The sequence below is a fragment of the Mustela erminea genome, chromosome 11 (genome assembly GCF_009829155.1).
Source record: "Mustela erminea isolate mMusErm1 chromosome 11, mMusErm1.Pri, whole genome shotgun sequence".
Classification (NCBI taxonomy): Eukaryota; Metazoa; Chordata; class Mammalia; order Carnivora; family Mustelidae; genus Mustela; species Mustela erminea.
This window is the reverse complement of record NC_045624.1, coordinates 57,115,838-57,140,232: the sequence shown is the minus strand read 5'-3', so window position 1 is coordinate 57,140,232 and position 24,395 is coordinate 57,115,838. Positions and strand designations below refer to the sequence as shown.

Below are 24,395 nucleotides of genomic sequence, written 5' to 3'. Positions count from 1 at the left end.
GTAGCTCTTATCTATCTACATCACAAATTGTTCCAAGATGCTTCTTGTAGAAGATAGCAAAAGAAGCATAATTTTTACATAATTTATTACAGATTTCTTTTTTTTTCTTTTCATAACAATGGCTGGGTTTGAAGAAAAATACACTAGGATTTGTTATTGGGAATCATGATACCACAAATGTATGAAGTAGAGGAAGTATAAGATACGTAAGATGTACTCAGCATTTTCTTAAGATTCCATAAGCTTTTAATAAAACATTATGAAGAATTTTACCCACCCCCTTGTTTTTCTTAATTAAGATATGAAAGGAGTATTTTGAGAGGATTTATGTTAACTTGAAGTAGACTTTAGGTGTTTGTTTTATTAGAGAAATATTTAGGAGCTATAATACAACAGAAATTTTTGCTCTATGTAGTTTAATGTGGTATTTTGTTTGTTTTTCAGTGTCAAGCCAATCCCAGCTGAAGGAATCAAGTCAAATCCTTCCAAGCGACATAGAGACCGACTTAATACAGAGTTGGACCGTTTGGCCAGTCTGCTACCTTTTCCCCAAGATGTTATTAATAAGCTGGACAAACTTTCAGTTCTCAGGCTTAGTGTCAGTTACCTAAGAGCCAAGAGCTTCTTTGATGGTAAGAAGTTTTGTTTATTAATGTATGGTAAAATTTAAGTAACAAAGCCAAACTTTTAGTATTTCTAAAAATAAGTGTTCCAGATTCATTCATCAAAAAGATGCTGCCACTTAAAGGACATGTGGTGTCATCCTTTGAAAATCGTATGTTTGAATGTTATGTCCCTATTAATTTGTCAGATTCCAGTTCTCTTTCTTCCAGTTCAAATTTTGAAAGTTTCTCTCTCTCTCTTTTTTTTAATGGACCAAAACACATACTATAACATATTTTTGCTGATTTCTTTCAATATGTTTTGTGTAGATATTTCATTCTTTAAAAATTAGGTATACTTCTACTTTATGTTAACTGTGTAATTTACTCCAGGAAAATGTCCTTAAATTTTTTTCCACCGGAAAGAACATATTATTATAGGAGTCAGTAGAATTGGATTTCACTTTCCATTGTGCCAATGACAAACTATTCAATTTTAATCAAACCACTTCGCTTCCCTATACCTCATTTTACTTAGCCCTGAAGTTAGTAATTTGAGCTAGGTGGTTACCTTTTAACCATATGTTATTTCATAGTACTTTAAATGGAAGTTTTTGTTTGAAGGCAATATTTCAGTGTATCTTCTCATGTAAAATAATTCCTCAGTTTCTCCTTTTATCTGTTTATAAGTAAGACATAGTTTTTTTTTTTTTTTCTTTCAGGAAGTGTTCAGTCTTTTAAATATATCATGTTATTTTACAAACAGCAGTAAAGAATTAATGGTAGAAATCTCAGTGGCCTGTCAGGGCTTCTCAGACTTTAATGTGCTTACAAATCATACAGGGATCTTGTTAAGATGAAAGTTCTAATTCTGTAGGTAATTTCTGGTGGTAGCCAGAAATTTTGCATTTCTAACAAGCTCTCAGATGCTGCTGCTACTGTTGCCCTAGACACATTTACAGATGCTTGAATTTATAGTTTGTGTTTAGAATATTGCAAAACAGTTAATTCCCTTTAGGTTTATATTTAAATGGTTTGAGTGCTTAGTCTGGACATTTTTTTCCTTTGCTTGCTGTGTATGTTCTTTATCTTGGATCAAAGCCATGTTGTTTAACAGTTGTGGTTTGGGCAATATACATTGATATGAGGATGATCCTTTCAGGGAAGATTATGCGGTTCAGGGTTTTATAGTGTCACTTAATTTTTTTCTGACCTATCAAGTCTTTGAGTTTTCCGTTTTCATCTACACCAGATTCTTCATCTTGGAGATGGATTATGTGGTATTCAGTGGTGTGCATGTGTATGTTTATCAACTAAATAGTCATTTTGTGATAGCTCTGGGACTAGAACCCTGGTTTCTAGATGTCCTGTGTTGTTTTTCCGAACCATAGGACAGTTACTTCTCTTTTCTAGGAATCATTTATATAATGAGTCCTGAAGACTTTCCCCTGATCTGTGGCTCTCAAAGTGCCATCCCCAAACAAGCAGCAGTAGTGTCACCTGGGAACTTGTTAGAAATGCCAGGTCTTGGGCACCACCCTAGACCTGCAGAGTCAAACTCTGGTCGAGTGTGGGTTAGATGCATGTGGCAGTTTGGGAGCCCCTATTGTAGACTGTAACCTCGAGGCATTCCTGGCTTTGTGGAATGCTATCCTAACCCTCAGCATTTCTTCATGTGCGGTGCTCATGGCTTGATCTTTGGGTGGAGGGGTTCCATGACATGTAGGATGTGGTCCCTGCCCTTAGAGATTTTACAGCCTAGAAGCCAGAGAGATGTTATTCCTTGACTCTGGTAAAGATGAATTGATGTTAGTCATTTTGCCTTTTTCTTTTTCTGCTCCTCTGTAATGGGTTATCAAACTATAAATGTTAAAAAGTGAAAAAAAATGTATTTTTTGTGCTCTGTTTAAAAGTGATGGATCAGGATTGAAGCAGCTTAGCGAGTAGCCAGCTGCCATTTAAGTATTAAAATCATTACTCTTTTCTAGGCTGTGTGTGTGTGTGCGCACGTGCTTGCGCTAATTAAGATAATATATGCATATTTAATGTATAAATTTATATATATGCATATATATGTGTGTATATTTTTTTCATGGTTAGACATGTCTGTCCTGTTCAGTACCTCAAGTAAAGGACATTCTAAGCCTACCTTATAAAGAATGCAATAGCTTAGCAGGGCTCATTACGGAGTTCTTAGGTATTAAAAATTATTTCCTTAACTTTTCATTAATGAGTTTATTTTTTCTGGTTCAGTGTATTTAACAGAAGGATCTTATTACCCTGTATGTGTCATTCCTTCATCAATTATATTATCTTTAATTTTACGTCCTTTGCATTACTGATGTTTTAACTACATTATGTAAGAGAATAACATGGAAAGCCTATAAAAATTAACAGATTCTCGGGCATGTTCCTCTTATGCTGATTCTGGGTAGTTCCTATGTAGAACCAGGGAATCTGCATTTTTCATATGCATCCTAGGTGAGTCTGAGGCACTGATTTAACTTGGCTTTGATTATGTCTGAATATTTACTTGATTATGTCTGAAATTATGTCTTAAAATTTTTTTTCTTTGCCTTCAGAAAGACAAACCGAAATGTATAAAATTTTGGGAAGACTGTAAATGTGTTTGCTTAGGTTTCAGTGGCGTACATACCCTAAGTAGTTTCATAGGTTGTTCAATACAGGTACAGAATTAGGTGGAAGGTGAGGGAAATAATCAGTAGAAAAGATCCCATAGTCTTCTCCAGACCTCCGTGATGTAGGAAGGCAGTGCGGTAGTTTGTAAGGACAAAGACAACAAATTTTTCAAGATAATTCCTAAGACCTGCACATATACTAAATGGTGCAAACAAGGAGACTTGGAGCATGTTGACTGATGAGGATTTTTATGTGTAGTTAAAGCCAGTCTCCCACTATTAGGGAAACAGTATAGCGAAGTGAAGGGAAGCTCTAAGTGAATAACAGGATGCAAACAGGGGGTGTGTGAATTCCTGCGGAAAGAACAATATAAACGAGTAATCATACAATCTTGTTAGAAAGGAAACTCAAGTTTTACTGTAACAATAGATATTTTTCCAAGAAAATACATCTATTTATTGCGAGTTTAAATAATCCAGGTTGGGTGGATCTTCTTAAACTCTGGAGCCGTGACCTTACTGCTCTGACGGTCTGAAAAGAGCACTTCTAGTTTAAGTACAATAATATCTATCCATTTCTAATTAGTCAAAACATTGTGAGATATAACTTTGAAGTACTTGAACAAGATTTAGGTATTTTTCAGTTATGGTAAAGTAAGAAGCAATTTCCTTGTAATTTGATATTACACTTTATTCTAAACTGTGGGTGCTGAATTCACAAAAAAGAAAAAGGGAGAAAAAGATTTCTGTTCTCTAATAGTTCTAATAGTGTCTCAGCAACTGTGACAAATAGAGTATGGGAAACCCTTTAGAAATGTACCTATTCAATATTATTAATGCAATACTTATGTAGCATTTTCAAGAGAATAAGAAGATCTGAAGTTTTGTTAGATACTGGTTTTGGTTTGAGCTGAAGAACTAATTGAGAAAATCTTTGGATGTTTAATCCTTGAAAACTCTAGAACTGTGTATCTTCTAGATAATGAAGAGACTCTTCAGGGAATTATTTTTTACTTCATACTCTGTTTATGCTGCAGATGAGCTAATCAGTATAAAATTCTTCATTTTTATATTATCATGCTGTGGTTTTTCTGGTGTACTTAAAAGTACTGCGCCTGTTTCACTCAATATAATGGAAACTCCTTAGAAATATTATGTGTAGTGCTGTATCTTAAGCACTTAGAGCAATGTCAGACCCATGGTAGGCGGTCAGTAAATATTATCTCAGTTTCACTAACTTACATCTGAAAGACAATGTAAAATGCAAAAATTGAAATTCTAGATTATGTACTTAAAAATATAGGTCTAGAACTTACTGTAAGACATTAATATTTTGTTCTTTCCAGATAATCTGTTAGTAGCCAATTATAGTTATTCATTCCATCAGTTATCTTCAACTCCATTTATAAATAAACAGATGTGAGAAATATTTTGTGGAATTATAGCCGTAGAATTTTGTACATGGCCTCTGATTGGCTGGCTCGTACAGTGAAACGTGTATGAGGATTTAAGGATGCAAATGTGAAAGCTACATACATCTTTTTAGGACAAATTAGTATCAACTCTTACTGTTCTCAAATCAGTACTCCCTTTTGCATTCGTTAGCTATCTCTTTGCTCCTTTGCCTTCTCTTTACGGGTATTATCTTGTTCGTGGTTCACTGGTTGTTTTCTTCTTCGTTGGATGCTCCTTTTGTACCTCCCAGCAGTCTGGCAATCTTGGTACTTTTAAAATTTTTGTCAGCATAGATGGAATGTGCAAATAGACTGTGTTTTTAAAAAAATCACTCACCTTGTAAATTTGATAGGTTAAAAATTCCAGAATAAGGTGATACTTTATTTCTAGTTTCTGCACAGTGGACACATGTAGACATGTTTTAAGGATTAATAACCTCAATATATTAATAAGGAGAGACTAATTAAAATAGCAAAAGCTGTTTAAGTTCTGTTAGTTTCCACAGTAACACTGCTTTTCTGTGTTACCTACTTTTTTCCCCTGGAAGACTTCTCGAAATTACGTATCTTTGAGGTTTCTCCGTAGAGCCTTTAGTGTTTTTTTTAGAAAATAAATACCCCAAATCCAAAATTGATGTTTTCTGATGTTAGTAATTAAACATGGTAAAGGGCCATTTTTGCCTCTCAAGACCGATTAAGTTAGTGCAGACCTGAAGACAGTTAAATGACCAAATGGAGTTGTGATCTGACAAGTCAGTGTGGACTTGGGTCCTGGAAATACAGGCTGAAAGCCTAAAATCTTTAAAATTATTTTCAGACTTTTTCACCAAAATCTAGAATGTTAAGATTAAACCTTGCTTTGTTATAAAAAGAGAAGTGGAGCCTTAAAGTCACGAAATAGGTTTTGTTTTTGGTTTTGGGGTTTTTTTTTTTTTTTTTGCACAAAATGAGTATTAAACTCAAATACCATGTTACCTCTGAGAGGGAAGATATCTAATAAGTTTAAATAATTTAATGACTATGATCAATAATAGTTTATTTGGGGAGACTAGGATTTGGGTGGTTATAGCCCAGCCTCTGAAATTGGTTGATACAATGGGAAAGGCTTGTTTCCTCCCGTATTGTGTCTCTTAGTGCCAGGTCAAACAGCGGGCATTGGGCTTGTTGACCAATCGGAATCAGTATGGTAGTGTTTATTCTTAGAAAGAGCACTTGCAGCACATAAAAAAAATTGGGTTAAATTTCATTATCACTTTTTAAAACATGCATCATTATATAAGTGTTTGTGTTTAAATTATTTTACCTTTGGACAACATCCCCAAAATTAAAAACATGGGTATGGTTAATTCATATCTCTGCTGAGACCCAAGTATCTAATGAGGTAGAAAAGGCAAAGAAGTTTTCTTTTAGTGAGGCAATAGTAGGGATCAGTGGCATGTAATATTTGTTATTTCAGTAAAATATTCATAGTACATATCACACCACTAAAATTTAATTGTTACCTGTGAGGTTTTTTACTTCCTCCATTATATCTTAGTCATGGGTTATTCTTTGTGGCATCTTTAGAACCGAGGTCTATAAATTTAATCTGTGGTAAGGAAACTTAGAAACAAGAAAGAGTTCATTTTGTCTAGGTTTTAGGAAGCCTGACAGAAGTGAGTTTGGGGACCTGAGTTTCTAATTCCCAGCTCCTGCCTTTATAGGGAACAGTTTCTGGTTAGTTTAAGAACTAGGTGACAGAGGAGAACGACATCCGATTCTTACACATACTTAAAACAATCATTACACATACTTAAAACAATCATTTTATAAAGTGTAATATTTACTTATTGGAGTGTTCTAAATTCACGAAGTCAAAAAATGCTGAGAGGGGACGATGACAACAGGTAATTTACATGATGTGATGAGCTCACATTTATTCGATCTCATTGTTTACCAGGGATCTTTGCTGACTTGATTTTAAATTTAAAAATTATCGGTGCTCTTTTCTTCATCTTCCTTTTTAAAGTTATTTAACAGTTCATTTCCAGTTCATTAGGTTTTCAAAAGAGAGCTATTGTGTTTATTCATCTTCAGCTTGTGTGTTTCTCTGGATTTCAATCCTGTTTTGCTGTGTAACCCAGAACACTATCTTGAGAAACATACATGTGAAAAATGAGTTTGAAAAAGCAGAGAAATGAATTATATAAAAAGCACTTGTGAAGTTGAAGCTTTTTAAAGTTTGGTGGTTTTATATGTATGCTTTTCATTCGTGGGATTTGTATGCTACTTTTATCTGCATTGCTATACTTGAAAGTCACTGTATACCAAGTAGTTTACAAAAATTTTGGTATCAAAGTATTATAGCAAATATGATTTCTTAATTCTAGAAATATCTGTGGTGGTTTGCCTAAAAGATGAGCACATTCAAAATCATCATATAGTATTGTTTCATCTATCTCTGGTATTATCTACTTTTTTATAATTGAGCCTTTTCCCCCCAGAATTCATATTCTAAAGCATGTAACTAATTATAACATTCATGACAGCCTCCATAACTAAAGCTATAAAATTTATAAATTCTTTTAAATTCTAATGCATGGCCTTTATTCTCAAATCTCTGCAAATTGAAACATGGTTGAATAAAAAGAATAGTAGAATATTCTTATTGAGTCTAGTTGAAGTTGTATTTAAATCCTGGCTCTTACATTTAATAATATGATCTTTTTGGATAAGGAATTTAATTTCTCTTTTCTTCAAATATTCTAATGTAGATTCATTAGGTTCTATGAATTTTTTTAAAATTTACTTTTAGAGCGAGTATGAGCAGGGGTGGGGCGGCAGAGGGAGTGAGAGAGAGAGAATCTCAAGTAGGCCATGTGCTCAACACAGAGCTGGGATGCTGCAGGGTTGATCTCATGACCCTGAGATCATGACCCGAGCTGAAATCAAGAGTCAGATGCTAAACCAACTGAGCCACCCAGGTGTCCCAGATTCTATGAATAAATTTAGTATTTTATATAGGATATTTTCATCACTGAGTATTCGTTTGCTTTGACAAGTATTTCCATAAAACAAGTAGTTAATTTGTTTGATTTTTTTATGTGGCTTTGTGATCTGGTTAGTAGAAATCTACAACATCTTCCTGTTACAGTGTTTTAGAAACTGTATTCACTTAGAGCACAAACAAGAGCCTGTGGTGAAATGCAGTTATGTTACCACTAAACATTTTATGTAGTAGTCATGTTTATGTCTTATTTTTAAATCATGCTCTTACACAGCTTTTCTACTTTTTGATCAACCTTTTAAAATCAGTAACTGAAATTCATTTATTCATAGATGGAGATTTAGATTTTGGAGTCATTGTAATATAGTGGGAATAATACTCTAAATTATGAAAGTGAATAAAATATTCCAGAGGAGAGCAAATAGAATAACAGGAAAGATATCAGAGATGAGATGTTTTAAGTATGAACAGAAGTTGAGGAAAGCAAATCTGTGTGTATATAGAATATAAAACTGTGCTGAGGTGATAGTTTGCATAAAGATGCCTTCATTTGGTGTTTCAAGTTCTTAAATTAGGGGGTCAAAAGAAAATTGCACTTGAAAGTATAAACTAAAATGAAATTAAAGTCCATACAAAAAAATCTCAATACTACAGGAGTAGTTATTATGGTCCTTGATTGTCCATAGAAGCCAGAAAACCATTTAGGTATTTGCAGTGGGAAGTTGAGAAAGGAAACAAGCGTCACATCAAATCAATTTAACCTAAAATTGTATTGGATTATTCTGGTTTCTTCTAGCCTCAAATTTTCTCTTATTCAGTGGGCGTGCCTATTATGGTCAGTTTTACAGATATACTTTTGTCAGCTGGATTGTTGGTAGTGCCTGGTGTCATATGTCTTGGTCTATATGTTACGGAGGCAGCATTCCTTCTCTTTAACTTAGCACGGTGGAGGGAGATTGTCATAGAACAAAAGCACTGACAAGCAGGAGACGTGGAGGCTAGTCCTGTGGCCTTAGAGATGACCTTTAACCTCACTGTTGCCCAGGGTCTTCATCTTATCAGCATGGACAGTAAGAATGCTTGTGTGCCCCATGCTTTAAGTTTGTGGTGGATTTATCCTAAAAAATGAGATGTGTGAAATCAATTTTATAATTAAAATTATTATATAAATTGTAATTATTTCTTGTGGAATACTGATATTTTACTTGTTTTAATGGATAAGTTTGTGGTCATTGTGGAATGCTTAGAGGCCATTCAGACCTGGTCGTCATATCATCTGACAATCTCTTGAATTAATTTTGTATTTTGATTTAGAGATGGAAACTTTGCTAATAAACTTTTTAGCCTTCTAGCATAATATGTAATAACTTATTCCCCCATATTGTTTTCTTTTTCAGAAGTGGCACACACTTAAATCTAGACAATTTATTCAGGGAGAGGTGACATGGCTTGTTTTGGTGAGGCTATAAACGCTGGGCAGAGGGCCTACTTGCTGTATTTGTATACATACAGAATTCTGATTCTTTGTGTCAGGCTTAAATTTTGTGCTTCTCTTTTGATCTTTGTAAAATTGGCATTGAGTTATTTCCTGAAGACATTCCTATTAATTAGAGCACTCTTTAAGTAGAGGAATGATAATTTTAGAAAATAATAAAGCAGTGAGATCTGTAACATTTCTAAGTTATTTCCAAAACTGTGAATTTCCAAGATCATGAATTTCTGATGTCACTGATTCTTAAAACATGGCACCTGGTCCTCAGCATCACTTGGGAACTTCTTAGCAACGCAAACCATAAAACCCCACCCTAAACCTCCTAAATCAGAAATTTTATTTATTTATATGTTTTTTATTTTATTGCGTCATGTTAGTCACCATACAGTACATCATTAGTTTTTGATGTAGTGTTCCATGATTCATTGTTTGTGTATAACACCCAGTGCTCCATGCAATACATGCCCCCCTTAATACCCACCACTGGGCTAACCCATCCCCCTACCCCCGTCTCCTCTAAAACCCTCAGTTTGTTTCCTGGAGTCCACAAGTCCACAGTCTCTCATGGTTAGCCTCCCCCTTTGATTCTAACCCCCCCTTCATTTTTCCCTTCCTGCTCCTAATGTCCTCCATGCTATTCCTTATGTTCCACAAATAAGTGAAACCATATGATAATTGTCTAGGTAACGCAGAAATTTTAGAGTGAAGTGCAGCAATGTGTTTTAATAGCCATAGCCTTCCTGTTGATTCTAATGTCTGAAATTTTGGGAGTCACTGCTCTACTTGATTAAAGTCTGCTGCAGAATGCAGTTTGAATTCCACTCTTGTATATGTGGAAAGCTCAGTGCAACTCCTTTCCCACTGAAAAGGTAAACTAACTGCTCTTGTTGGTTCTGTTAATTCAGTGACCTAACACAGTTGCGTGGAATTGTGTATAATGAAATTTGAAAGTGGGAAAATGTTAAACATCTTTGGAAGTTGGTTTCCACTTAATTGAGAGCTGGAATAGGTCTAACTTTTAAGGACTTACTCAGCTTTAAGATGATGTTTTTTAAGATTTGCTAAAAAGACTGTAAACTACGGTTATGCAACCTATATTCAATCATAAAGATATAAACAAACATTTGCATTTTTGAAAGCCTGAATTTAGTTTCATTCTGCCTTGGTGATTAGAAATTTCTAGGTAGGAAAAAAAAACAAAAAACCTCTTAATATCATCAGAAACTATTGTGTAAACTGTATAGACCTAATCTTTGTGTTTTAGAAAACTTAGGCTATAGTGTAGTCTTCTTTAGTTTCAGACTCTTCCTTCTTCCCCTCAAAAGAACACTATATTTACAAATAAATAAAAACTTTGTGTTGAAATGAAATGTCTCTCTCTTACCCCAAAGCACATAGAAAAACCTCTCCTTAGGTACACTTAATATATTATTTAAATACTAATTCATCCTGGACTAAGCTAGGACTGTTTTCTTTATTTTTGAGAAATATTGTATTACTTAACTCTTTCTAATTTATAGAGGTTTATGTGGTTGAATTTTATAGTGATAGCTTTGCTTTCCTTTATGCTTCTATCACTGAGGGAATGGAATTTAACTTTTTCTGCCAGAAGTAATAAAGGAGATGATAAATATTATTATAAAATAAATTTAATTTGTATCAACACAAAGAGATTTAAAAGTCTTATGCTTTTTCCTGGCACAAGATATTTACCATGTCATCTTTCTGTTTAATTGAAAACTATAGTAACATTCAAAATATAGTTTACCACATGCCAGTATTTCTCCCTTATGAAATTCTCTGTTGAACGATTCAGAGCATGTTTTTCAAAGAGGAAATAGTTGGCTTGTAGGGAGAGGTGGAAATCCAAGCTTAGATGTATAAGGAAGGAAAATGCCATATAGCAAATGGATATGGTTAAATACTTGTGGGAGAAAAACTTGAATCAGTCGGTAAAATGACCATTTGATAATGCTGTGATAATATTTACATTCTAAATTCCTTCATCGGTTAGATCAAATTCTTGTATAGTTGCTTCACTGATCTCTCAAAGAGGGGAAATAGTTGAAATATTTCAGTGCTTTATTATCTTAATATTCCACAGGCTGTCTAAAGTCAGATCTTCATATTTTGGAAGGTAGAGTATTCTTGCAGATGGGGAGGATTTTATCATATGTCTGTTTGTTATAGCAAATGCTTCTCAAGTAGCAGAATTGGCTGTGACTTATTTTCAGATACTACATTTTTTTCCTATCAAATGTGAATTTAATTCTAGTGATGTAATGTTTAAAGTATCCTGTGCAATCTGATTATGCATATAATTTTTATAATAACTTACAATTGTGAAGTACTTTCAAATCTATGTTGTATAGTCGTCATAGCAGTCCTAATAGATTCTCTTTTTAGTGTCAGCTTTTCTTTCTTTTTTAAAAAATTATTTTTATTAACATATAATGTATTATTTGCCCGAGGGGTACAGGTCTGTGAATCATCAGGCTTACACATTTCACAGCATTCACCGTAGCGCATACCCTCCCCAATGTCCATAACCCAACCACCCTATCCCTACCCCCTTGCTCCCAGCAGCTCTCAGTTTGTTTCCTGAGATTAAGAGTCTCTTATGGTTTGTCTCCTTCCAGATCCCATCTTGTTTCATTTTTTCCTTCCCTACCCCCAACAATCCCCTACCCTGCCTCTCAAATTCCTCGTATCAGGGACACCATAATTGTCTTTCTCTGATTGACTTATTTCACTCAGCATAATACCCTCTAGTTCTATCCACGTCATTGCAAACAGCAAGATTTCATTTCTTTTATGGCTGCATATTATTCCATTGCATATATATACCACATCTTCTTTATCCATTCATCTGTTGATGGACATCTATGTTCTTTCCATAGTTTGGCTATTGTGGACATTGCTACTATAAACATTCAGGTGCACATGCCCCTTTGGATCACTACATTTGTATCTTTAGGGTAAATACCCAGTAGTGCAATTTCTGGGTCATAGGGTACCTGTATTTTCAACTTTTTGATGAACCTCCATGCTGTTTTCCGGAGTGGCTGCACCAGCTTGCATTCCCACTAACAGCGTAGGAGGGTTCCCCTTTCCACATCCTCACCAACGTCTGTTGTTTCTTCACTTGTTAACTTTAGCCATTCTGACTGGTATGAGGTGGTATCTCATTGTGGTTTTGATTTGTATTTCCCTGATGCTGAGTGATGTTGAGCACTTTTTCATGTGTTTGTTGGCCATATGGAGGTCTTCTTTGTGGAACTGTCTGTTCATGTCTTCTGCCCATTTCTTGACTGGATTATTTGTCTTTTGGGAGTTCAGTTTGATACAATCTTTATAGATTTTGGATACTAGCCCTTTATCTGCTATGTCATTTGCGAATATCTTCTCCCATTCTGTCAGTTGTCTTTTGGTTTTGTTGACTGTTTTCTTTGCTGTGCAAAAGCTTTTGATCTTGAGGAAGTCCCAATAGTTCATTTTTGCCCTTGCTTCCCTTACCTGTGGTGATGTTTCTAGGAAGAGGTTGCTATGGCTGAGATCGAAGAAGTTGCTGCTTCTGTTCTCCTCAAAGATTTTGATGGATTCTTTTCTCACATTGAGTTCTTTCATCCACTTTGAGTCTATTTTTTGTGTATGGTGTACGGAAATGGCCCAGTTTCATTTTTCTGCATGTGGCTGTCCAATTTTCCCAACACCATTTGTTGAAGAGACTGTCTGTTTTCCATTGGACATTCTTTCCTGCTTTGTCGAAGATTAGTTGATCATAGAGTTGAGGGTCTATTTCTGGGCTCTCTATTCTGTTCCATTGATCTATGTGTCTGTTTTTGTGCCAGTTTTGATGATGTATATACTGTTTTGATGATTTACAGCTTTGTAGTAGAGCTTGAAATTGGAATTGTGATGCCACCAACTTTGGTTTTCTTTTTCAACATTCCTCTAGCTATTTGGGGTCTTTCCTGGTTCCATATAATAAATTTTAGGATTATTTGTTCCATTTCTTTGAAAAAAAATGGTATTTTGATAAGGATTGTGTTAAATTGTGTGGATTGCTTTAGGTAGCATAGGCATTTTCACAATATTTGTTCTTCCCAATCAATGAGCATGGAAATTTTTTCCATTTCTTTGTGTCTTCCTCAATTTTTTTCATGAGTACTAGTCTTCTGAGTATAGGTTCTTTGCCTCTTTGGTTAGGTTTATTCCTAGGTATCTTATGGTTTGGGGTGCAATTGTAAATGGGATTGACTCCTTAATTTTTCTTTCTTCTGTCTTGCTGTTGGTGTATAGAAATGCAACTGATTTCTGAGCTTTGATTTTATATCCTAGTGTCAGCTTTTCTTAAAGATTTGAGGGTATATCAACTCAGCATATAGCCCATTATCTCTATTCTGAGCTGTAAATTGTGGCTTCCAGGCATTACTTAGGTACTGTACATCTTATTTTAGCTCTAACAAGAATTTGGTATCATTGTCGTCACATTCAGATGAAGACACTACAGGTCACAGGTGGTTGGCATAGGGAAGAGGTCCAGTAGTTGGTTAGTAACTGCTTGAACATGTAGGATCAGGCTACCTGGGTTTAATTTAGGCTCTGTTACTTCAAACTCTGTGACCTGGAGACAGTTTCATAACCCAAGTCTCAGTTTCACTGAAAGGACAAAATAATACCAGTCTCATAAAGTATTATTATAAAGATTAATAAGCTCTAATATATGGAAACTTGCTGGCATACAGTATGTGCCCAGTAAGTATCACATGTTATTACTAAAGAAATTATTTAAAGTCACTTAGATGGTAGGAAGGATACTGGTGACAGTACCCCACATCATCTTACTCTTCTTTTCCTTTCTAATCAAGGCAAGAAATGTATACATGAAAGTGGCTAGTATTAAGGTGGTTTTAACAATTTTAATAAGGTCAAGAAATAGAGGAAAACTTCAAGGAAGGGCAAAAATTGCATAGTTTGGGTCAAGAGGTCCCAACATAAAACAAGATTACATAAAAGTCACATTAGTGTATTTTTAAGTTGAGAATGCAAAGGGAATTCATCTTTCCTGGACTCATCTTTGCACAGTATTTACCTAAATCCTTTACTAATTATTAACCTTGAAAATATAAGAACAACAGAAATATTTTTAGAAGAACTCCGTAGTGATCCTTCCTGAGTATGCACTTGTCACTTTTCCTGCTTAACACATTAAATATTTAACCTCCCAACATTTACACCTGTAAGCACTGTTGTTTAAAAAGTTCTCTTTATTTTTTCATTCAAGTTCCTGTGATACTTTAATTAAATCCCATTGTGCTACTTAATGTTTCTGACTTTCTTTTCTAGTTCTTTATTTCCTAACTTATATTCCCAACTAAAGGCAGAGTCTGTCTGATGTCTTATTATGTTGACCAATATCCCCAATACAAGGCCAGAAAGAAATCATTAATTACTCTGAAATGAATGGTCTTAGTGGTCCTGTAACTCTAGTTGGAACTGACATTGATTCTATTAACTAAAGATTAATTTTAAATGATTCCTGGTAAGATAATTTTGACATTTTAAAATTTGATACTAGTAACATCTATCCATTTTTACAATTATTTTGCTGCTTTTTGCAGTGTGAGGGATTGGGTTTTGTTGTTTTCTTTTTAATGATAAATCTTTCTGGTATTTGCTATAACACTTAAATGTTGCCTCATACTGGAGCTTTTGGAAAAGTAACAGTGTAGTTAACCCTGACTTTGTGAGGTTTTAATGGATTCAATGAAATTTGCCCATTAGAGAGCAAGCAGCAGCAGAACAGGAAGGGAGAAAAGCTCTTTTTGTCTTCTTTTCAGTGAGAAATATATTAAGCATTTCCTTTGGTCTTGATTAACTGTTAGATCAATTTATGTACTTCAAACTATTTTTTTGGCCTAAGGAAATATGTTCTCTGGCCTTTTGAAATTGTTATATTCAGAGGCCAAACTTTTGGCCTCTTCTTTAAAAGCGGTGTGTTTCAGGTTCTGCAAAGGCAAGAACTTGGCATAAGATTACAGTGTGACACATGCACTGATTTACCAGAAAATAGACTTCACCATGAACATGTGTTATATGTGAGGCTTTGCTCAAACTGAGAGAAACTCTGGTTATTAGTAAATCTCGTTTTTCACCGAGCCAGATTATCTTTGGCACAATAAAAATCTAATGAAATAAGTCTTAAAAGGAATGTCAAAGTCCATTTTGTTTAATGATTTCTCTTATTTAAATAGTGAAGGTTAAAAAATAGATAAGAAAATTGGAAATATATTGTAATTGTATTGAAAAGGTTATACTTTATAACAAGATAGTCTACAGGATCTGGGAAATACTGCTAATAATTAAAGTTACCATTTATTGAACTACTGCTGAACTGCTGTATGCCAGGAACTTCACATATATTCTCATTATTTTTCACAATAACCTGGCAAGATGGTTTTTTGCTGTTTGTTTTCAGTTACCAGTTCAAATATTGGGACATAGGCTCAGAGAGCCTACACATTTAGTAAGTTGCAGAACTAAGATTCGGACTTAATTCTGTCGTTTACCAATATTAAATGAAATGATATTTGAGAGTTCTTAGGAAAATTCTAAGTAAGTACATAGTGGCTGTTATTACTCTTCAGAGATGTTGCCTCCTGGACTAGACACGCACAAGCAGGTACCCACATCCACACCCATGTGCAATGAAGAAGAGAGATGGGAGGGGAGGAGAGAAAGTCTTACAACCTGCTACCTCCAGAGACATCCCGCCAGGACATCAGACTTTCCCTTACATACACAACCCACAAGCACTTAGAAGATAATAATGAAGAATAAACCACTTTAGAAGATGGAATATGTAGGAATAATCATAAAAATTAATGTTCAAATCTGTCTTGAGAACAACTTTAAAATACTCTGCTGAAACAAAAAATGCAGATTTGAACAGAAGGAAACACATACGTGTTCTTGGATAGAATGATTCAAAATCATAAATAGTTAATTCTCCATGAGTTGCAGCCATCAAAGGAAATGAAATCTTTCCATTTGCAATGACATTGATGGAACTAAAGGGTATTATGTTAAGTGAAATAAGTCAATCGAAGACAAACAATTATCAGATGATCTTATTGTTACGTGAAATTTAAGAAACAAAACAGGATCATAGGGGAAGAGAGGAAAAAATAAAACAAGATAAAAGTAGAGAAGGATGGGCGCCTGGGTGGCTCAGTGGGTTAAGCCGCTGCCTTCGGCTCAGGTCATGATCCCAGGGTCCTGGGATCGAGTCCCGCATCGGGCTCTCTGCTCAGCAGGGAGCCTGCTTCCCCCTCTCTCTCTCTGCCTGCCTCTCTGCCTGCTTGTGATCTCTCTCTGTGTCAAATAAATAAATAAATAAATATTTTAAAAAAAAAGGTAGAGAAGGAGACAAACCATAAGAAACTTTTAATCATAGGAAACAAACTGAGAGTTGCTGGAGGGAAAGGGGTGACTGGGTGATGGACATTAGGAGGGGACGTGATGAGGTGAGCAATGGATATTATATAAAACTGATGAATCACAGACCTGTAACCCTGACACCAGTAGTTATATAAATAAATAAATAAATAAATAAACAAAAACAAAAAAAAAAAACAAAATAAATCCACCTTTAAAAAGAAAAGTGATACCAACACTTCGGAAAAAAAATTCTCCATGAGTTGATTTATAAATTTAACAAGCTTCTAGTAACAATACTAACTGCTTTGTACTCTAAGCTAGACAGGAGGATTCTAAACTTAAAGGAAATATATTTCATAATAAGGCTGATGGCTGATTCTTTCTCCTCACCACTACAAGGTCACTGTTTAGATCTATATTTAGATACTTAAATCTTTTTTACAGTTTATGTTCTGAGGAACCTTATTCTCATAAGTAAAGGAATAGGAGTGGAAAGAGTTTTTTTTTTTTTTTAATATTTACATTTTATTAGTGTTATTATTTGACATAATTATATACAAAAAATTAGCAATGTTAATTAATGCTGCACTAATGCAATCATAATTACTTCCATTTATTCTAGAACATAGTGAATTTATAAATTTATTTATTTGGAATTTGAGTGACTTATTGGATTCACATTTTTTTTTAATTTTTTTTTCAGTGTTCCAAAATCCATTATTTATGCACCACACTCAGTGCTCCATGCAATACGTACCCTCCTTAATACCCACCACCAGGCTCACCTAACCCCCACCCCTGCCCCTCCAAAACCCTCAGTTTGTTTCTCAGAGTCCACAGTCTCTCATGGTTTGTCTCCCCCTCTGACTTCCCCCAACTCACTTCTCTTCATCTCCCAAAGTCCTCTGTGTTATTCCTTATGCTCTTTCAGAAAGTGGTTGATTTTCTCTTTCTAGAATTGCTGTTCTTCTTCTCTTCAGTCTCCTGTTGGATTTGTAGGTGTTTGCAATCTTTAGATAAGCTGTCTAGCTGATCTCCTGCTACCTGATGTAGTCTCAGCCTGCTACTTCTCCGCCATCTTGACTCCTCCCCGGGAAGAGTTTTTATAGTGTCACCATGCAGTTCTTTAAAACTCTTAAGTTATATGCCAGAAATCATAATGAACTCATCACCAATGATTTTTAATAAATTATTTTATTATTTTTTATAAATTAATTATTTGTAATTATTTTTAGCAATCTGTCCACTGATTTGGAAACCACTCATTGACAAAGGATTATTTACTTAGTACTAATGGGCAACAATATTTTAGATTGTGTCTTTGTGAGGTATATAGAGATTTTCCATGATAGTCCTTTGAAATCAGTTATTTGGGTAACTACTTACTATTATCATTGCTTTTCCCTTTTCTCCATAGTTGCATTACAGTCCTCCCCAGCTGACAGAAATGAAGTCCAGGAAAACTGCCGAACAAAATTCAGAGAAGGCCTGCACTTGCAAGAAGGAGAGTTCTTACTACAGGTAAATTCTGGTAAATAGAGTTTCTCATAATAAAGACATGGTAAATGAAGGATTAATGAATCAGTCTTTTAGTTACTCTAGTTTATTTAGAACTCACCCAGTGTTTTATGTCACTTTTATCCTAACTGCAATAGTGGTGTAATGCTAGTATATGAAAAAATGTAATTGTACCAAATAGATTAGAAGTCTACTTAGCAATTTCCCTGTTGTATTTCTTTAACTAGCAAGACCTCCTACATTATTTTAAAGGTTCTCATTTAAGACATTGAATTTACCTATGCTTTTTCAGGAATAAAGCTTTATTAAAAGAGTTAATTGTATTTAATATTTCAAAATTATTCTTAACCTCAATTTTATTTTTCAATGCATTTTGTAACTGTATTGTCTCTTAGCTATGGGGTCTGTCTTATCAACATGCTAAAGATTTTCTCAATAACTAGAAGCCCTAATTTTTGTTTTAGAACTCAGAGAATATTTTAATTTTTTTAATTTTTAAAAATAAATTTAATTTTTATGCCCTATTTCTTGAAACTAATATGATGCTTGATTCTGAACTAAAATTCTCAGGTATTTATTTTGTTGAAAAAAAAGATGGAATGGAGATTTGTGCTGTGATATATTCTATTACTCTTACGTGATCATTTTTGGTTCCACGCAGTGAATGGAGTGAAGAACCTAATTTGCCAACATGACAAAAGTAGCCACAACTTTTAGTAACTCCATTGATGCATTCTGAAAATGCTTATGTGTAACCCAACAATTTGTAACATTTTTTAATTATTTTTATAATCATGAAAATTAACTCTTGTCCTCATTAGGTTAAACAAATTAAATATATTCAAGTATGAGTCTTCTTTCTATCCCTGGCTGAGGATTTTTAAGCATATAATAGCTTGAAACATAAAGACTCTTATTCAGGTCATAGGAAGACATTTTTATAATAGCTGCTTTATGTGATTAAACACACACCTTGGGTTATAAAGTAATAAGGAAGTCCTTTATTTCAAGTGAAAATAAACAAATATGGAATGCTAAACATTTGGTAAAGCTGTTTAAATTATGGGCCAATGATTTTTTTCCCTCCTAGAGTATTTAGGCAAATTATAAACATATTCTACGTCAAGGACAGAGAATAAAAATAATGCTAATGCAAGACTGGTATCTTTTTTAATTATCTAAAAATTGGAAACATCTAGATATTTAAAATAAATGCATCTGTTATGAATTATATTGGTTATCACTTGTAAATTGGTTTCCAATAGGAAGCATCGCATATTATGTGATTTGCTAGGACCATGGTTGGCTGGATCTCTTCTGGAAGAGATGATCAAAAACACTGTAGACATATGAAAATGGCATATTTCATTACATGCAGTTGCTGTAATGGCATCTAACTTCATACTTTGAACACACGATTATCAACTGAGTATCCCTGATACTTAGAGAATGTTTCCAGAGATACAGTATACCACTTGCATTAAACTTTAAATGACAAATCATTTCCTTTAGTTTTAACAGAGGAGGTACATGAAGAAAATGTTAGAGTTTTATTAAAAACTTAAAATACTTTCAAGCTTAGCTTAAATTTATTGCTGTTCTATAAAGAATAAAAATGAAAATAAAAAGACTTTTGTATCTTTTCATTATCCACTATTTATTTTAGTCATTTTCATTTATTTAACCATGTTCTGCCCAGTGCTGTTTACTACTGTGCCTAGCAGAATCCACAGCTTCATTTTTGAGTTAACAGCAGTTGAAACTGTAAATGACACTATCAATTGCAGCTTATTTCTCTTATATTAAATAGTAAGTGAGCCTCATTATGACGTTCAGCTAAGTAGGGCACATCTTTTTGACTAAGACTAAAGAATGATAATCTCTTTAATATGTAATGACCATATTCTTTCTGTTCATTTACTAATAATTCAATATAAGTAATAACCTTGTTCCATATGGTGTTTAAGATCATTTGAGATATACATAAAATTGGTGTATGTATATTCTTTTTAAAGGCTTTTTGGTTAATTTCTGACAATTAATATTTGTCTAAAAGTGTGCAGTATTGTACCTTAAATTATCTTTGTGCTTTCTGGCATGATGAGCTTATAGGAAAGTACTAAATTCATTTGACTCTTTGAACAAGAATCACACTTTACAAAATAAAATGCAGGGACACCTGGGTGGCTCAGTCGTTCAGCATCTGCCTTTGGCTCAGGTCATGATCCCAGGGTCCTGAGATCAAGCCCCGCATCGGGCTCCCTGCTTTGTGGGAGGCCTGCTTCTCCCTCTCCCACTCCCTCTGCTTGTGTTCCCTGTCTCGCTCTCTCTCTGTCAAATAGATAAATAAAATTTAAAATTAATAATAAAATAATATGCATACAATCAGTGGCTACTTTTCTCTACAAAGAAGATATTTTCAGAAAGAAAAAATACAAAAATGGGTGTAACTGTTACTGCCAACTGAAATTTAAGACAATTTCATTGTGAAGGTGTTAATTATTAAACACTTAAGTTTCCGGTGGGTGCCACGACCATTCATCCTGTACTATATTTATAACTGCTGAAAATCCAAGGCAGGAGAAAGAAGAAACCAATTTTTTATTGAAGTTACTGTGATTGAGCGTGAAGTTGAGCTGTACGCTTTTCCTTATCTAAATCAAAAGGTATGAATCGATCCCTCTCATTCCACAGTAGATGGGTATGTCTGTGTTTATGAGATGTAATCATTTTAACCATTTTGAAGAGAAGAGTTTCCAGCAGTAAAAATAATAGCCTTAACTGAAGTCAGTATTTATGAGTAGCAACATTGTTATTTAGTCACATCACTAATTTTACAGTTTTTTTCCTTGTAGGCTCTGAATGGCTTTGTGTTGGTTGTAACCACAGATGCTTTGGTCTTCTATGCTTCTTCTACCATACAAGATTACTTAGGGTTTCAGCAGGTAAGCGTATTTTTCTCAAGCCATGTGAAAAAAATTTTTTCCATAAAATTAACTCTCCTTTTTTGTATCATATGTTTTACAGATATAAATGATAATTTGTATATATAAAATATCTATTAAAATATGCTATAGAATAAAATTATCTATTTGTAGCTGATAATTTTTATATTATTAATAATTTTCTTAAATATTTATGAGATTCATGGATATTGTGTTTCATATATATAAGAAACTTTCATGTTAGGGGCAGATAGGCTCTGGATGGGCAGGGCATGGGGGGAAGGCTGGCAGACAAGAGAGTATTTGCTGTCACACTGGTTATGGATACCAGAGGGCATGTGGCCTCAATGAAATGAGTGAGGTCATATGTAAAGGTGCAGGTAAAAATACCATGGCTCATACCTTTCATTCTGACTTAAGCTGATTAGGGAAGCTTTCCTGAAGGAAGTGGTATTTAAGCTAACCAGTTGAAAGCATAAGATTCAGATGGGTAGACAGTTGTAAAGGGAACAACAGGAAAGAAAGGATGTAAGTACTGTAAACAGTAGACTAGAAAACTTGAAGAGATGAACGTGTTTGGTTTGTTTAATGTTATTGAATAAATGGTGCATATGTGGAGTGGTAAGGTATGTGTCATATTTAAAGGACAAGAACATCTAATCTGAGAACAGTTTTTGTAAGTGCACCTGAATGCTAGCTATTCTTACATATCAGTTATTTTTTAAATTCTAATGTGTGTAAGACTCACTTGAAGAACTTCATATAAAACTCTAAAATCTTTGGGCCTCACTTCCAGATATTCTGATTTGGTACGTCGGAGTGGGACCTATGATTTTATATTTCTGACAAGCTCACAGGTCATGCCAAAGCTGCTGATTTAAATAGCAGTGTCTACTATGATTTATGTTTATAAACTATGTGATATACACAGTAGAAACCTCCAAGAGTTTTTGTTAAGGGAATGTGTGTGCTGCAGTCTGTGTTTTAGATGAGGACTCTGGCAATTGGGTAATGGGTGGCATCAAGATGGTTTAATGCTAGATTAAGTTCACGGGGAGGTTTGAGTCTAGATGGCTAAACTAGATAGATAGTGGAACCTGGCCTGCTACAAAGCCTGACTTGCTGAGAGGCAAGAGGGGGAGGAGGGTTTTTGAGCTTGTCAAGGCATAATCCATCACTCTCTGGAGTCTACCAGAAGTAAAAATTTAATATAAAGAAAATCATTAGAGGACAGTTAAAGAAATACATAATACTTCTAAGCTTCAGAGAAGTGTAAGATGACTGGATTTTCAGACAAGGTTTTGTGAAAGAAATAGGATTTAGAAGAAGTTAAAAATAGAGCTGCCCTACAACCGAGCAGTTGCACTACTGGGTATTTACCCCAAAGATACAAATGTAGTGTCCGAAGGGCCACATGCACCCCAATGTTTATAGCAGCAATGTCCACAGTAGCCACATGGTGGAAAGAGCCCAGATGTCCATTGACAGATGAATGGATAAAGAAGATGTGGTATATATATACAAAGGAATAGTACTCAGCCATCAGAAAGGATGAATACTTAGATTGACATTGACATGGTTTGAACTGAGCATATCGTGCTGTGGGAAATAAGTCAATCAGAGAAAGACAATTTATCATATGTTTTACTCATACATGGCACATAAGAAACAGTGCAAAGGATCATAAGTGAAGTGAGGAAAAACTGGGAAGTCATCAGAGAGGGAGACAAACCATGAGAAACTCTCTTAATCCTAGGAAACAAACTGAGGGGTTTCTGGAGGGTTGCCGGAGGGTTGGTGGGTAGAGGGATGGAGTAACTGGATGATGAACATTAAGGAGGGCACGTGATGAGCACTGGACGTTGTGTGCATGTGATGAATTATTGAACTCTACATCTGAAACTAATGATGTACTATATGTTACCTAATTAAATTTAAATTTTAAAAATAGATATTTTTTAATATATATATTTTATCAATAAATGGATAAAAAATGAGAAGTTAATGTGTTGCAAGTAAGGAATAAGGAGGTGACCTACTTGACTGAAAAGCATTCATGTAGGGAAGTGATAGCAGATAACTTTTGGCTGACCAATCACAGTGCTCCCCTCTCTCTGGCTGCTCCCATCAGGATGTCTGGAGAGCTTTGTGACCATTTGATATGCGTTCCTCACCACTGACAAGCACCCAATAATCCAGCTACATTTTGAAATTAATTTAGTAACCTACATTGTTTTAATCAGTACTTTAAAAAAGTTTCCTGGTATCTTTTTTCTTTTAGTCTGATGTCATACATCAGAGCGTATATGAACTTATTCACACTGAAGACCGAGGTGAGTTTCAGCGTCAGCTACACTGGACATTAAACCCTTCACCATGTACAGACTCTGGACAAAGAATTGATGGTAAGAATGCAAAGGAAAGTGCGGTGATTTTAAAAGATCTATTTATTTTTTTTAGAGACAGCGTGCCAGTTGGGGGAGAGGCAGACAGCAGAAAGAGAGACTAGACTCCCTGCTGAGCAGGAGGTCACAGGGCTTGATCTCACACTCTGAGACCACGACCTGAGCCGAAATCAAGAGCCGGCCATTTAACGGGACTGAGTCATGCAGGCACCCCTCTGAGTAGAATATTTTATAAAAATCACTTATACTATTGAGAGAGATTGGAAGAAATGTATAAGGTTGATACTCAAGTATGTATAAATTGTTCTGTCTGTAAAATGGACCAAATACAAAAGCAAACTAGAATGTGCAAGTATACAAAAACTTTTCTCAGTGCAATGCTTTTACTTTAATTTTTTATTGAAGTATAACTACCATACATACAGTGCTTTTAGAAGTCTCTGAAAGTCTTAAGATGAAAGGCATTGGAAAATACAGATATTGTTGACAATAGAAATAAAAACAAAACTGAATAAAGTTCTATGCAGTAAAAGCGATACTCCGTACATTTTGGTTTCTTTTCATTGGCTACTCTTCTGAAAATTAGTGATCATTCGTTTTTGTGTTCAGAATAGAATCCAGTTTAGAAATTAACACAGATTTCAGCTATCCAAACATTTGATTATACAGCAAAATGACATGTAAATTTGTGTTGGTATTATTTCTACAGAGGCTAATGGCCTGCCACAAACAGTAGGCTGTTATACCCCAGACCAGCTTCCTCCAGAAAACTCTTCCGTTATGGAAAGGAGCTTCGTGTGCCGACTAAGATGTCTGCTGGACAATTCATCTGGTTTTCTGGTAAGGTACAAAATCTTATGATACTGGCAATTACTATTAAGTTTCCGAAAGCGAAAAAGGAAACTGAAACC

The 24,395-nt window shown here is 34.7% G+C and overlaps 1 protein-coding gene across 1 annotated transcript in view; it reads left to right on the top strand.

The window, feature by feature from the left end:
• The window catches only part of AHR (aryl hydrocarbon receptor), a 50,999-nt gene that overhangs the window by 10,741 nt on the left and 15,863 nt on the right, over positions 1 to 24,395 (top strand). Inside the window, exons 2-6 of the mRNA XM_032304460.1 lie at positions 445 to 632; positions 18,034 to 18,137; positions 20,990 to 21,079; positions 23,361 to 23,484; positions 24,194 to 24,324. Of these exons, the coding sequence (XP_032160351.1) occupies positions 445 to 632; positions 18,034 to 18,137; positions 20,990 to 21,079; positions 23,361 to 23,484; positions 24,194 to 24,324 (637 nt within the window). The remainder of the gene's footprint in view (positions 1 to 444; positions 633 to 18,033; positions 18,138 to 20,989; positions 21,080 to 23,360; positions 23,485 to 24,193; positions 24,325 to 24,395) is intronic.